The 15,269-nt window shown below is 42.4% G+C and overlaps 4 protein-coding genes across 4 annotated transcripts; 3 read left to right on the plus strand and 1 right to left on the minus strand.

The window, feature by feature from the left end:
- Positions 1-1,772: 1,772 nt before the first annotated feature.
- Positions 1,773-5,307, plus strand: LOC109171404 (shikimate O-hydroxycinnamoyltransferase-like). The gene is made up of 2 exons (XM_019320494.1): positions 1,773-2,186; positions 4,199-5,307. Exons 1-2 carry the CDS (start codon positions 1,773-1,775, stop codon positions 5,177-5,179), a joined length of 1,395 nt encoding a protein of 464 aa, XP_019176039.1. The 3' UTR covers positions 5,180-5,307.
- Positions 5,308-7,998: 2,691 nt separating this feature from the next.
- LOC109171392 (nitric oxide synthase-interacting protein) lies at positions 7,999-9,769 on the plus strand. Its single transcript, XM_019320476.1, has 2 exons — positions 7,999-8,382; positions 8,923-9,769. The coding sequence occupies exons 1-2, from the start codon at positions 8,144-8,146 to the stop codon at positions 9,599-9,601; spliced, it is 918 nt and encodes a 305-aa protein (XP_019176021.1). The 5' UTR covers positions 7,999-8,143; the 3' UTR covers positions 9,602-9,769.
- A 200-nt stretch (positions 9,770-9,969) lies between these two features.
- Positions 9,970-12,678, plus strand: LOC109170472 (pentatricopeptide repeat-containing protein At1g11290, chloroplastic). The gene has a single exon (XM_019319603.1). The coding sequence runs from the start codon at positions 10,102-10,104 to the stop codon at positions 12,526-12,528; it is 2,427 nt and encodes an 808-aa protein (XP_019175148.1). The 5' UTR covers positions 9,970-10,101; the 3' UTR covers positions 12,529-12,678.
- Positions 12,679-12,762: 84 nt separating this feature from the next.
- On the minus strand, positions 12,763-14,539 carry LOC109170482. Its single transcript, XM_019319616.1, has one exon. It carries the CDS (start codon positions 14,488-14,490, stop codon positions 13,234-13,236), a length of 1,257 nt encoding a protein of 418 aa, XP_019175161.1. The 5' UTR covers positions 14,491-14,539; the 3' UTR covers positions 12,763-13,233.
- Positions 14,540-15,269: the final 730 nt, after the last annotated feature.

The raw sequence follows: 15,269 nt of genomic DNA on the forward strand, positions 1-15,269 counted from the left end.
GAACTTTCTTGGCAGCAGCGTCATCCAAAACTTGGTGCATTCACCAATTAGATATAAGCAATGCATTCCTACATGGAGATTTAACAAAAGAAGTTTATATGATTTTGCCTCCTGGCTTTCAAATTGAGAAACCAAATCAAGTGTGTCGGCTGCTCTGATCTATCTACGGCCTTAAGCAAGCAAGCCGCCAGTGGAATGCCAAGTTGAGCACTGCCCTATCTGACATGGGGTTCAATCAATCCAAAGCTAATCCATCATTATTTACCAAAGGACGAGATGGCAGTTTTATAGCAGTCCTTGTTTATGTGGATGACATATTGGTCACAAGTCCTACCTTGTGTATGATTAGAGACCTCAATGCAGTTCTTGATGATGCCTTCAAAATTGAAAACTTGGGAGAGCTAGGATATTTCCTAGGAATTGAAGCGAAATTGGATGACTCATGACTAAATCTTTGCCAAAGAAAATATGCTCTTGACATTCTAGCTGAGGCAGGGTTTCTTGAGTGTAAACCAGTACGTAAACACTCCAATGGTGCTTTGGTATCATCTTCACCATAATGATGGTGAACTTCTCAGTGATGTTATTGATTACAGAATACTTGTTGGTCGCCTGCTGTATCTCACAGCCACGAGGCCGGACATCACCTACGTCGTTCAACAGCTATGCCAATTCATCGACACTCCAACCGACAAGCATTTAAGTGCTGCTCACAGAGTGCTCCGATACATTAAGAGTGCACCAGGACAAGGGTTGTTCTACCCCAGGGGTGATGCTCTGCAACTCAACGTCTTCTTAGACTCAGATTGGGCTACATGTGTGGAGAGCGAAGATCCATAACTGGTTATTGTGTCTTCCTTGGTTCTGCTCTCATTTCTTGGAAATCAAATAAGCAAGCAACGGTATCTAGATCCTCCTCCGTAGCAGAATATCAAGCACTTGCCTCCACTGTGTGAGAAGTACAGTGGATCACATTTCTCCTCGAAGACATACAGACACCCATGCAAAGGCCGGCAGCCATATTTTGTGACAACAAATTAGCAGTAGCTATGGCTAAAAACCATGTCTTTCATGAGTGAACAAAGCATATCGAAATTGACTGTCACCTTGTTCGGGAGAAAGTATCTAATGGTTTAATTTGATCAAGCTTCTATCAGTGTCATCTTCGAACCAAGTAGCAGATGGCTTCACAAAACCCATACCCATCGCTCTTTTCAGATCCTTCGTCTCTAAGTTGGGCATCCAATATCTACATGCGCCACATTACGGGGGTGTTGGAAAATAAAGCCAGCGGCAGAAAAGAAAGAAGTGAAAACTAAAAGGGCCTTATGGTCATTCTCCTCTTTTGTTTCTTACATAACCGTTCTTTCCCTTGTATATATTTCCCGTCGGTAGCTTCCAGTTGTAACCAGAACAAACAGATGAAATAAGCAAGATATTTTCTTCTTCTTCTCCCAAGATATTTTCTTCTCCTTTCTCTTCGTTACACTTTGCGTCATTATCGCATAGCGCTTAGTAGTACGGCTTCAGCGTCTAGTGCCTCTCGTATATCAACCAATCAACCATACGAGGAATCGAGGATTAGGAAGGGCCTACAATCAAAATTATTAGGATAGATATTTCCTGCCCAATAATACATATGATATATATTTGCACGAGTTAAATGATATTCTATCATCTTCTATTTCCACGTTTCTCTCTATATATATATTCAATCATTGATCTTCTATTTCCACGTACCAAAAAGAGAGAAAAAAATAAATAATTAAAGCATGGTGGCTGAAAGAGAGTTCAGTGTAAGAGTGAACAAGAAGGAGGTGGTGTCGGCAGCGCTGCCAATCCAACGGCATTGCCTCCGGCAATCCAACCTCGACTTGCTCTTGCCGCCGCTCACCTTCGGCGTCTTCTTCTGTTACCAGAAAACCCATAAGTTCTTCACGTTCGGTTACATTTCCAGTGCTCTTAAAGCGGCGTTGGCGGAGAGCTTGGTGTACTACTACGCCCTGGCCGGTGAAGTTGTGCAGAACAGGGGCGGAGAGGCTGAGCTTCTGTGCAACAACCGCGGGGTGGAATTCGCCGAAGCGTTTGCGGACATAGAGCTCAATCAACTGAACTTGTTCAACCCAGACGAGAGCGTGGAAAACAAGCTTGTTCCCTGCAAGAAGCATGGTGTCCTTGCCGTCCAGGTTAATATGATTCCATATATATATATATATATATATATATATATATATATATATATATATATATATATATATATATATTCAGTTACAAAGGCATCCAAATACAAATATTATTCTTTCCAAAAGGTTGAACTCCATCCCTAAGACTCCCACATCCCGATCCAACAGAGCATCTGGGAGGATGTAAATCATGGTAACTCAACTCAACATGTACCACAGAGGCTAAACATTTGCTTACTACGCACAAGGAGCCCCCTCACTTTGAGAGGGGCTCGATACCTGGTCATTCTTTCCAAACTTCACCTCTATTACAAGTTGAGTTGTCCATGCGAACAAATACAAATATTATTTGTCAGATCGGATGGTGTGCAAAAATGGTACCCCAATTGTTATGCCGTGGAACCGCGATGTTCATAATTACTAAACTCTATGTTCATAATTATAAAACTCTATGTTCATAATTTTTGAACTTCATATTTACAATTAAAATTCTATGTTCATAATTATAAAACTCTATATTCATAATTATAGAGCTCTATATTCATAATTATAACAGTTTTAGAACCGTATCCATCACCGTTTCACCTGAGCCAAACAGACTATGTACACATGTTTACTAGGCCCATGGCTTGATTTGTATGGGTGGCAGACAAAAATGGAGAAAATTTTCTGAAAATAGGGACCAGTAAAAGGACCCTGTGTAATTCCCTATAGGGGACGAGGATGGAAACCGAAATACCCGTCCCTACGTATATACATGTGTTTGGTAAATGACAAATCTGCTAACCCCTTTGTTTACTAGTTTGGGGAGACTCAATTCCTAATTATTCTTTTTAAATTTCATTCTTATGACCAATTGAACCGTTACTTTTGCAACCGCTGCAGCAATATTTGCAGTTAGCATTTTGAAAAAAAAAAAAAAAAAAAACTTCAAAATGCCCTTAATTTAAAATTTAAAAAAAAAAAAAAAAAAAAAAAAAACTTCTAATTGAGAAGTCTTTTCGGCACCTCAATGTTGTCAGGCAGTGAATGGTTTATTAAGAAAGGAGTCTTGATGCCTGCATGGGACAGCTGAACTGATCATAGAGGTGAAAATTGAAAAGAATGGCCAGGGATCAAGTTTCACCAGCGGCAACCTCCCATTCTGTCGGTATTAAACAGTTAATTTTATGAAACCCTCTATTTAATAACCGCTAATCACTGATTGTCAAACAAGTTCAGAGAGAGAGATAATTAAGTTTTTTTTTTTTTGTATTTTAATTTTTGAAATTAGGAGTTAGGTTATAATTTTTTTTATTTGATTATTAAAAATTATACTAATTTGACACATTGACTAGGGGTTGACTGGGGATGTGAAATCTCCGTTCTCACCTAATTTCGGGTCGGGGTTGCGTATACTCCCTGCCCTCCCCGCCTCGTTGCCCCGTTGTCATGCATATTGATTTGTGGTAGGTAGATGATTATGCATGGATTCTATATTATAACCAATGATATATGTTCATTTTTAGTACAATAAATTGTTCATTTTTAATGAACTTTTAAGTTTTAATATTTGCTAATTTTTAATGTGATGAAAGTTTATTTTTAGATAATAATACTAAAAAATGCATATTAAGTGCATTAAAAATGAGCATTTAATACGCTAAAAAAATGTGTATGTCAGTGTTCATGGCCCAAAATATAATGATTGTTGATCTGCCTTTTTTAGTTATTTAAAAAAATACCGTGCTTAGCATTTTAACTAATATTAAAACATGACTAAGGTCATAACTAATCAAGACTAGAAAACAACATTTGGGCAAAAAATTTGAGGCTGCTAGCCTCCAATGAACACCCCCAAATTGCAAAATAATTAGATTGGTTATCTACTCGTCATCACTCAAGTGTTAGGTGCGCTTTCACTATATATAGAGTTCTACTACATGGAATCTTTTCCTGGTAACTTAGCTTGTAGATCAGAAATATTCTATATATGATACCTCTGAATCTCATCTTCTCTTATACTGTGTGAACAGGTTACAGAACTGAAATGCGGAGGAGTGGTGGTGGGCTGTTCCTTTGACCACCGGGTAGCGGATGCCTACTCGGCCAACATGTTCCTCGTATCGTGGTCCGAGGTTGCTCAGGCTAAGCCCCTGTCCCAGCTCCCCTGTTTCCGGAGGTCCTTTCTCTTTCCTCGCCGTCCCGGCCATTACGATCTTTCCATCGACGCCATGTATACGCTAATCTCATCCCTGCCGCCGCCGGCAGCGGCGGCGGAGCCCCAAGCCCTGCAAACTGATGAACAAAGCGTGATAAGTCGTATTTACTATATAGAGTCGGAGGAAATCATCCGCATCCAATCACTAGCCAATTCCCAGAAAGGCAGCGCAAAACATCATCGGATTACAAAGCTGCAAGCATTCTCGGCCTTCTTATGGAAAACAATTGCCGCCGGAATAATGTCCCGTAAAGATTACAGCTTCAAGAATTTCAAATTGGGGGTTGTGGTTGACGGGAGGACCAGATTGAGCGACGGAGATGAACTGTTAAAGGGTTACTTCGGGAACGTTCTTTCGATCCCATTTGGTGACAGAAAGATTGAAGATTTGCAGGAAAAGCCGTTGAGTTGGGTGGCAAATGCGGTGAGAGAGTTCTTGGAGGAAGCTGTGACGAGGGAACATTTTCTTGGACTGATTGATTGGGTGGAAGCCCACCGTCCGGAACCGGCATTGGCGAAAATATACGCCGGCGGCGAGGGGCCGGCGGTGGTTGTGTCATCAGGGCAGCAGTTTCCGGTGAGAAAGATTGATTTTGGATGGGGGAAACCGGTTTTTGGATCGTACCATTTTCACTGGGGAGGACAAGCGGGTTATGTTATGCCGATGCCGAGCCCGAAAGGGAATGGAGATTGGATAGTTTATATGCATCTGCAGAAATGGGAGGTGGAGTTGATAGAGGCTCATGCATCGCATGTATTTAAGCCGATGACTTCTGAATACCTTGATTTGAATTGATTTGTATCATATGCTGGCTTCATTACTCGATATAATTTCTGTTTCTGGATCTTATGCATCAAGGTTTGTTTATATGCATCTGTCCAATTGTGAAATGTGAATGAATAAAACAAGTTACTTTTCATTAACTATCTTGTCACTGTCATTATTTTTCACGGGAAAGATTCCAAACCTATCTCATTAGAATTCAAAAGTGTAATGTGTATTATGGAAATGGAGTTTTTTGAACTTTTGGTCATTTGATCCGCGACTTTCGAACCGTGTAATTTCAGTCTACGACTATTGATTTTGTTGTAAAAATGAACCTTTCGGCCAATTTTTCGTCAAAATCTCACCGGAGAAAAAATTCTTCATTTCAAGTAGGGATAAAATAGACATTTACATTGACATTGCAATCTCGGATTGCTATTGACCTCTTATTCTGACAAAGTGCGAAAAATCAAACAAAAAAAAAAAAAAACAATTGCTAGAGATGAACCATAATCTGCTCTAAACAACGATGTAGCCATTATGTTTTCCTTCAAAATAAAGAAGATGAAGATCATCAAAGGATAGCGTGTTGAAGATGGCAATCGATGTTTTCCTCTTGTTCGCAGATGGGTTGATGAGATGAGAGCAGATTAGGGTTCGTCTTTAGCAATTGGTTTTTTTTTTTTCGCACTTTGGTCAGAATAAGAGGTCAACAACAGTCTGAGATTGCAAGGTCAATGTAAATGTCTATTTTATCTCTACTTGAAATGAGAAATTTTTTCTGGTGAGATTTTGACAGAAATTTGGCCGGAAGGACCATTTTTGCAACAAAAACGATAATCGTAGACTGAAATTGCAAGGTTTGAAAGTCGTGGATCAATCATGATAGTGTCACTATAGTCGTGGGACCAAAAGTGCAAAAAACTCTATGGAAGTGTTACCTGCACCACTAACAAGTTTCTCTTTAGAATTAATTTCACTTTTAGTCCCACACGACTTTTAAGATCCTATCACTTTTGATGCACAACTTTAAATATTTTTCAATTTTGTGTCTAATCTTATATTCTTCTTCTTTTTAATCAGTTTTGGATCTTCCGGTCAAATTAACGGTGAAATGTTGTCAGATTTTATATATTTAGGGGCAAAATCATCATCACGAAGGAAATATCTTCAATATATAAACAAAAGGGAAATCATATTAAGAGAAAGAGAAGAGTTTGTCAATCGTTGACGCTATAAATCTCATAGATCTATGTCTAGTCTCTCCTCGTCTTCCCAGTTATTCTCATCTATCAAACACCCATAGATCTGATTTTATAGTGATTTTGTTTCGATATTGAAGATCTTTCCTTGGGATGATGATCTTACACCTAAAAATATAAAATCCGACAATATTTCGCTGTCAATTTGGCCAGAAGGACCAAAACTGATAAAATATAAAGTTAGACACCAAAATTGAACAAGTTTAAAGTTTTGCACAAAAAATGATAGGACCTCAAAAGTCATGGGAATAAAAATGAAATTAATTATTTCTTTACTATGAAAGAATAAGGCATATTCCATTCAATTTTTTTGGATGTTCAGAGAAATACGCAGTCACTATTTAAGGGTGCGCACGAAGTAAACCCTGCATTGTAGTCTTAGTTGGCGCACGAAGATCCGTCATTCACTTGCTGATAGGGGTGACCACGGTTTCGGTTCGGAATCGCCGGTTCCGGTTCCATGGATGGTGAAACCGGAACCGGAACCTTATAGTAAGGTTCCGATTCCGGTTCAGAACCGTCGGTTCCGGTTGGAACCGCCGGTTCTAACCGGAATTATTAAAAAAAAAATTTAAAAAAAAAACACTATAATATTTGTTTTTTTTCGGTTTGGAACCGGAACCGACGGTTCCGGTTCCAAGATTTTACAAACCTTAATCGGAACCTTATAGGTTCCGGTTAAGAACCGGAACCGGAATCGTACGGACGGTTCCAGTTCGGTTCCGGTTTGCACAGTCTCGGTTCCGGTTCGAACCGTGGTCATCTCTACTTGCTGATCGTTCACAAGTCAAACTTGCTCTCTTACCACGCCTTTCACTCATCACTCACTTGAGTCGAGCTCAATAACTCCTTTTTGTTTGGAGAATCATTCTTATGGTCTCTCTTACTATTACCCGCAGGGAGCGCAACAACCAAGAGGTACTACCGGAAAAGTGTTGCTAATTAACTAGCAGGGACCACAAGAAAGTAAAACAACTTAAATTGTCCATAACTAATCGACTCAGACCAAGAAAGCTAATATTTTACTCCCACAAAGAGTCAAATAGGCGAGCTTTGCCTCATTATTAGGTCGTTCACTCTTTGGACCGAGCCAACCTAGTCCAATAAAGTTTCAGACTGTGTTGCCTCAGTTAGAAACAAGGTTGAAAAAATCGTTAGGCGCCCTCTAGGCTCCTATTTTCTTAAAAAAAAAAATTTATTTATTTTTTAAAATAGTTAAAACTCCGCCTAGTCCATGGCAACCTACTCGGCGCCTAGGCGGCCGACCGCCTAGAACGGCGATTCCGCTGAATTTCTATGCAGTCGGCCGCCGCTTAGCGCCTAGGCGCAATTTTTGCAACATTGATTAGAACAATATAAAATAATGTCCGGCCTGATTCATAGCACGAAAAATTAAAAAATAGAAAGTTATATATATATATATATATATATATATATATATATATATATATATATCACTAAATATGTTGACCAAAATTGTCATTTTACTAATACTCATGGGATTAAAATTGGTGTTTGCTCTTATCCTAATTCTTTTGGGATTAGAATTAGTTTAGCTGAGAAAATGTATAAAAATAATCACGCTCCGGCGAAAACTGAAAACCCGAAATCCATATAACAATTTCTAGGGCTTTTCCAAATCTGATCCAATCTTCCTCCTTTTCATCTTCTCAAGAGAGTTTCTATACGAAATCAATCCACCTTCATTCCAATATTTTCCTCCACCGAAAACATGCCTCAGAGACACTCGAAGAACAATAACGATCTCGCCTTTTTCACCTACGACGAGAAGCGAAAGCTCGGATACGGAACGCAGAAGGAGCGGCTCGGCAAGGACTCCATCAAGCCCTTCGACGTTTGCTGTCTCTGTTTGAAGCCCTTCATCGACCCTTTGTGCTGCCAAAAAGGTCACGTCTTCTGCAAAGAGTGCATACTCGAATGCATCTTGGCCCAGAAGAAAGACATTCAAAGGTACCTACTTTATGCTCCTCAATTAGGGTTTGATTGAGTAAATTCAAGTTATTTCAACTGAATGTTTAGTTGTTTACTGTAGTGCACAGAAAGCAGCTGACTTTGTATGGTACTATGTTTTGGGATTAGGGTTTAGCAAATGTTTAAATTGGGTTTATGGAGAAATTGTCTAAATTTCTAGATTGTTGAATATCTCAGAATATTTGATGTCAGATCTATTATTTGTACTTCTCTGCATTCAAATCAGCTATGGTTTTACACTGTTATGGTTAGATAACGCTTATGATGAATTGATGATGTATTATTGTTATTTTGATTTATAATTATGTAATCAACTCGAAGTTAGTTATGTATTATAGGCTTAAGAAACTCAAAAGATATTGTAAAATCTATAATATTTGTAGAACATGTGAAAATGCAGATTAATTACTCTGTAGTGATTTTATTTGACTCTTGAAACTCTTAATCGTCTCGTGATCATCTTGTTACTCTGCTGTTTAGTTGAATTTTTAAGAAAAACGTTGTGGCTTGATCTTGCAGAAAGTCTGCAGCACATGCTGCTCAGCAGAAGCAAGAAAACGAGGAGGCGGAAGAGAGACTGGCCCTGCAGAAGGCGAGGGAGGTTGATGCTTTTGATCAACAAAACCATGGTGCAGTACCCCAGTATAACGACAAAAGCTACAGCGTAGACAAGAATGGATTTCACGGGGCTAACAGTGTGAAGGCAACTTCCTACGAGGAGGAGGCGCTCCGGACAATGAAAGCATTTTGGCTGCCTTCTGCCACGCCTGAAGCTCCGGTAAAAGTTGATGCCCCATCCACGAGCACTGTTTGTCCCGAAGGAAACGAGAAGCTCAAGCTGAAAAACCTTTTCTCTATACACTTCACGGAGGATACTAGTGAGGGACAGAAGAAAACCAGCTCTCTCGACAAGTCATACATCTGTCCGAGCTGTAAGGTCACTCTAACCAACACTCTGGCTCTCGTGGCCATAAATACTTGCGGCCACGTCTTCTGCAAGAAGTGTGCAAACAAATTCGTTGTAGCGGACAAGGTCTGTTTGGTGTGTGACAGGCCGTGTAAAGACAGGAATGTCGTGAACCTGGAGAAAGGAGGAACTGGCTTTGCTGCCCATGGAGATAATCTTGAAGCAAAGGACTTCAAGCATTTGGGAAGCGGATCTGGATTAGGCCTAGTGAGGCCTGCAATGAAGACTTGATACTACAGTATGGTGGTGCTGCCATTGTTAGATCTGTTTATTAGAGCTCCCTTTTGGCTTTTGCTGTAACATAAATTTATGTGTTTCAAGATATATTCATACCAACTGCGAATTCTTGCGTTTCCAGATGTTAATACATTTGCCTGTTCAATTTGTGAGGCCACTTTTAACTGTTGAAATATAGATAACATATTGGCGTTGTTTGGTAAAATAGTTAGTCTATCAGTCAATTTTAACTTATTTGATAATTATTAGTTGTTTGACTTGGTTAAACCATCAATATGAGTGCAACACGTGGACCCTAGTCGCTTATCACATTAATGGTTATATGCTCAACAAGAATTGTCAATCCATATGCTCAACAAGAATTGTCAATCCAAAAAACCTTTTTATCTTACCAGATACATAGTAGAGTTTCACAATTTAAAAGGTAGAAACTAAACAGTGGGTACAAGAATCATCTTCTGTGTGTACATCGCGGTGGCGGAGAAGAAATCTAAATGAGTTTCCAGTTACTAGCCACCACTTCCACCGCACAAGCGCCGCCGCCGCCGTTGCCGCCGTCTCTTGCCCCAAGGACCCACATCCCAGCCCATGTATACACGCACCCAGCCGCAATCCTCCTGGAGCTCTGCACCTCCGTGAAAGAGCTCCGGCAAATGCTCCCAGTCGTGATAAAAAACGGCCTCTCCAACGAGCTCCTCTTCCAAACCAAGCTGGTAAGTCTATTCTCCAAATATGGCAGCTTAAACGAGGCCGCCAAGGTCTTCGAACCCATTAATCCCAAACAGGATGCTCTGTATCACACTATGCTGAAAGGACATATCCATAACTCCTCTTTAGAGTCTTCCTTCTCGTTCTACTCTCGTATGAGGTCCGACGATGTCACTCCCGTTGTATATAACTTGACATATCTGCTAAAAGCTTGCGCGGACAATTCTGATATTCAGAAGGGTAAACAGATACACGCGCAGTTGATAGTGAATGGGTTCTCGAGTGACCGGTTCGCAATGACCAGCGTTGTAAGCCTCTATGCGAAATGTAGGCTGGTTGAAGATGCGCACAAGATGTTCGAGAGAATGCCTGAAAGGGACATAGTGTCCTGGAACACTGTTATTGCTGGGTTTGTGCAAAACGGGATGCCTAAGAGAGCGTTGGAATTGGTTCTGAGGATGCATAGGGAAACTTCACTTAGACCTGACTTTGTTACAGTTGTTTCGATTTTGCCTGCCTGTGCTGCTACTGGATCCTTGAGGATTGGGAAATCGGTACATGGGTTTGTTGTGAGAAATGGGTTGGAATCTTCTGTGAATGTTTCAACTGCCTTGGTGGACATGTATGCAAAATGTGATTCAGTGGATGCTGCAAAGGTGGTGTTTGACAAGATGGATCTTAGGAGTGTTGTTTCGTGGAATGCTATGATCGATGGGTATGCGCAAAGTGGGAACTCGGATGAAGCTCTAATGTTGTTTGAAAAGATGTTGGATGAAGGATTGAGACCTACTAATGTCACTGTCATGGCTGCTCTACATGCTTGTGCTGATTCTGGGAGCCTCGAGCGTGGGCGAAGCGTTCATGAACTGATCGATCAGTTAGGCCTTGGTTCAGATGTTTCGGTGGTCAATTCTTTGATTGCAATGTACAGTAAGTGCAAGGCGGTCGATGTTGCTGCTGGGTTGTTCGAGACTTTACCCAGAAAGACGCTCGTGACTTGGAACGCGATGATCTTGGGCCTCGCGCAAAACGGGCAGGTAATGCAAGCCTTGAGTCTTTTCTGCGAAATGCAAGTTCGGAACGTGAAACCGGATTCGTTCACGCTGGTTAGCGTGGCTACGGCGCTTTCAGAGTTATCGGTACTGCGCCAGGCGAAGTGGATCCATGGACTCGCTGTGAGGACTTGTCTGGACAAGAATGTGTTTGTGATGACTGCCCTCGTGGACATGTATGCGAAATGCGGAGCGGTTTACACCGCGAGAAGGTTGTTTGACGCGATGGATGATAGGCATGTGACGACTTGGAATGTCATGGTGGATGGATATGGCACGCACGGGTTCGGGAAGGAAGCGGTTGAGTTGTTCGAGGATATGCGCGGGAGCTCGGTAGAGCCGAACGGCATAACGTTCTTGTGCATCATCTCGGCTTGCAGCCACTCGGGGTTTGTAGAGAGGGGGCAGCATTACTTCAATGTGATGCGGGAAGAGTATGGGATACGGCCCTCGATGGACCACTACGGTGCCATGGTTGATCTTCTCGGTCGAGCTGGTAGGCTCAACGAAGCTTGGGACTTCATCAATAACATGCCCGTTGAGCCCGAGATCAACGTCTTCGGTGCAATGCTGGGCGCTTGCAGGATCCACAAGAACATCGAGCTCGGGGAGAAGGCCGCAGACCGACTATTCGAGCTGCACCCTGACGACGGTGGATACCATGTTTTGCTCGCTAACATATACGCCTCAGCTTCGATGTGGAACAAAGTGGCTAAAGTCCGAACCCTGATGGAGAAGAAAGGGATTCGCAAAACCCCCGGCTGCAGTCTCGTCGATTTGAGAAACGAGGTCCATTCGTTCTACTCTGGCAGCACAACCCACCCCCAGTCCAAACAGATCTATGCATATCTCGAAACCCTGCTCGAAAAGATCAAAGTCGCTGGATACACCCCCGTTACAGATTCATTCCACGATGTCGAAGATGATGTTCAGGAGCAGCTGGTCAGCACCCATAGCGAAAAGCTTGCTATCGCATTCAGTCTTCTGAACACCCGCCCCGGTACCGCTATCCATATCAGGAAAAACCTTCGGGTTTGCAGCGACTGCCATACTGCAACGAAATTCATCTCTCTCGTTACTCAGAGAGAAATTATCGTTCGTGATATGCACCGGTTCCACCATTTCAAGAACGGAACCTGTTCTTGTGGTGATTACTGGTGATCTTCCATGGCAGCAGGTACCATTCTTTATAGCTCCACCACTTTCTGAGTTTCTGTACCATCATTCTGCATTCTCAAATTTACATATTACAAAAACTGTTCTATACATTCATTTGTAAGTTTATAAAGCTACTCTTTGGACTATTCCAAATAGTTTGCAAAATTAACAACACATAATTAAAAAAAAATGGAGTAAAAACACCTAGATATTTTTAACACGGTTGGAGAACAACTCTTACTCTGATCGGTGAGGTCACGCCCAACATACTTTTTCACTATAGAACAAGAGAAATTTTTACACTTTACAAGATTCAATGAATTACCCCGTACTAAATTAGGACTGACACTCTTTTTAAACATGAATCTTGTAAACAACTTTATGAAAAAGTATAAGCATACAATTCCCCTACGCCAGCTCCCATGGCTTCCTGGAGCGAATGGGGATTAGTCGGGTGGATCTAGACCGTTAAACGGATAGAGAAAGACCTGGACTATCTCGTGGTTTGGGCTAATCCACCTGATTACACAAATTGTCACCGACCTGGTTTCTCAATATTGATTGTACTCTAGAAAATCCTTCAGAATCTTATACACACTCCATTAATGAATTGAAAAGAAACACCTCATATTACATTATTTTGTACCCAAATACTGCTAATATGTCACATAGTTGTCAAGAAACCAATAATCAATGATAGAGGGTTGTCTAGCCTGGATGGGGGACCCGACCCACTTTTCCTTCCATTTCTTCCCCGCCGGCGCTGGAATAGGCCGGAACTGTTCCACCATTTCTGGCCCCATAAAGAACAGCCGGGTTTATTTCATGGCTGTCCAGACCCATAACAGGCCTCATGCCACCATAAACTTGGCCTATACTTGAAACTTGTTGGGGAAGCCCGACGGGTACTTGACCCGGAATGACCTGATAGGGTTGAACGTATTGACCTCGTTGCGGAATTGGATGTGCCGGCGGGTGGCTGCCGCCGGCGGCCTGAACTGGTCCGACTCCGGGGACGTAATAAATGGGCATGGGTTGAACTTGTGGTCCTGGGACTGTGTAATGCCAATACGGGCTACCCGGATACCCGGATTGCTGGTGCGGGGCGGCAGTCTCAATCGACGTTGCTTTGGGTTCGGCGGCGGGGATAGGTTGATCGGGCTTTGTTTTCACCGGCGGGAGATCCGGCATCACGGTCACGTTAGGCGTGGCCAGCGCCGATGAGGTGGAGCAGAACGGGGAAGAAACCGCCGGCGCCGGCGAACCCGGATCCGAATTCGACGCGTTCTCGTGGAAAAGATGCTTGTTCTTCATCATCCGGGATTCACGGAGAAGCGGCGGCTCGTCGGCGTTTTCCAACCCGAACAAATAATCCGGCACCTCCGACACAATCGACGACGCCTCCGACCTCCCGCGCTCCAGCCCCCGACCCGACCCGCCGTTAAGCGCGTCGAAAAACCAGTGCTCCCGCTTAGCCGACCCGTCGAGAATAGAATTAATCGTGCTGGCTCTCGAATCCGCGTCGGTCGGAAAAAGGAAAAGCCGCAGACGCGCCGCCGCCTTGTGACTCTGCGCCACCACGCGGTCATACTCGTCCATCATATTCTCCACGTCCTCGTCCGTCGTGACCGTAATCAACGAGTCCAGGTCCTCGTTGGGAAGCTGGTACTTCACGACCACGCTGGCCGTGCCGGCGATCTTGGAGAGCTTAACGAGGAGGGACGAGAATGACGCGTGGCGGTTCAACGCGACTATGCGCGTGTCGCCGCCGACGTAGCGGAGCTGATTGTCGTGCGGCCGGGGAAGGATCTTCCCGCCGAAACTGCACATGAAGCGGACGCGTGGCAGCTGCTGCATGGAGACGCCATCGTCGGCGAGGTTTTGGTGGTGCTCCGACCGCGGCGTCGAAGCGACGGAGTCGCCTGCGTTGGACTCCAACTCCATAGCTGCGTAGCGTGCCGCCATTACTGCAATAATATTGAGAATATACAATATAGCTGGGCTGGGTAAGCATACATGTATCTATCTATTTATATAATGATGAAAGAAGCGTAAATTTGAACCATGGAAATATTTCAACATAATCAAACTATGATTCCATTAGTCAAACTCAACTCATGGTTCCCAAAAGGTTGAATCTCCCATCCCGGCTCTCAACGAGATATTCTAGAAGGATGTAATAAGTCATGGTAGCTTAGCTGAGGTTAAACTTTTTAGACTCGATTCCGGGTTATTTTTCCTAAACTTCACCATGTGACCAACTGAGCTGTCCATGGGGTAGTTAAACTCAACTCATAATTTACTTTTGAGCAAATACCAATTTTAGTCCTACGAGTATTATCAAAATGATATTTTTGGTTTACATGTTTAATTCCTACCAATTTTCATTCACGACTATTGTTTTAGTGCTAAAATTCATCACAACGGTTCACTCCACCTTTTAAAGACATGTCAAAATAAATAAATAAATAAAAACAAATTTAGGGTATTTTCGTCATTTTCAACTTAAGATTTCAATTTGAGCATAAATAATGAGATTTAAGCCCTATTATCGATCCCAATTTGTAGTTTTGCACCTCATCATACCTTAATTTGAGGAGGAGAAATGCAAATTGGGATCGATCTTAGAGCTTAAGTTCATTTATTTCTGCTCAAATTGAGATTTTAATTTGAAAAGGACGTAAATACCCTTAATAATTTCATATTTCAGTATGTCTTAAATGAAATGATGACCGGCGTGATGA

This window comes from Ipomoea nil, unplaced genomic scaffold, assembly GCF_001879475.1.
Source record: "Ipomoea nil cultivar Tokyo-kokei standard unplaced genomic scaffold, Asagao_1.1 scaffold0317, whole genome shotgun sequence".
NCBI lineage: Eukaryota > Viridiplantae > Streptophyta > Magnoliopsida > Solanales > Convolvulaceae > Ipomoea > Ipomoea nil.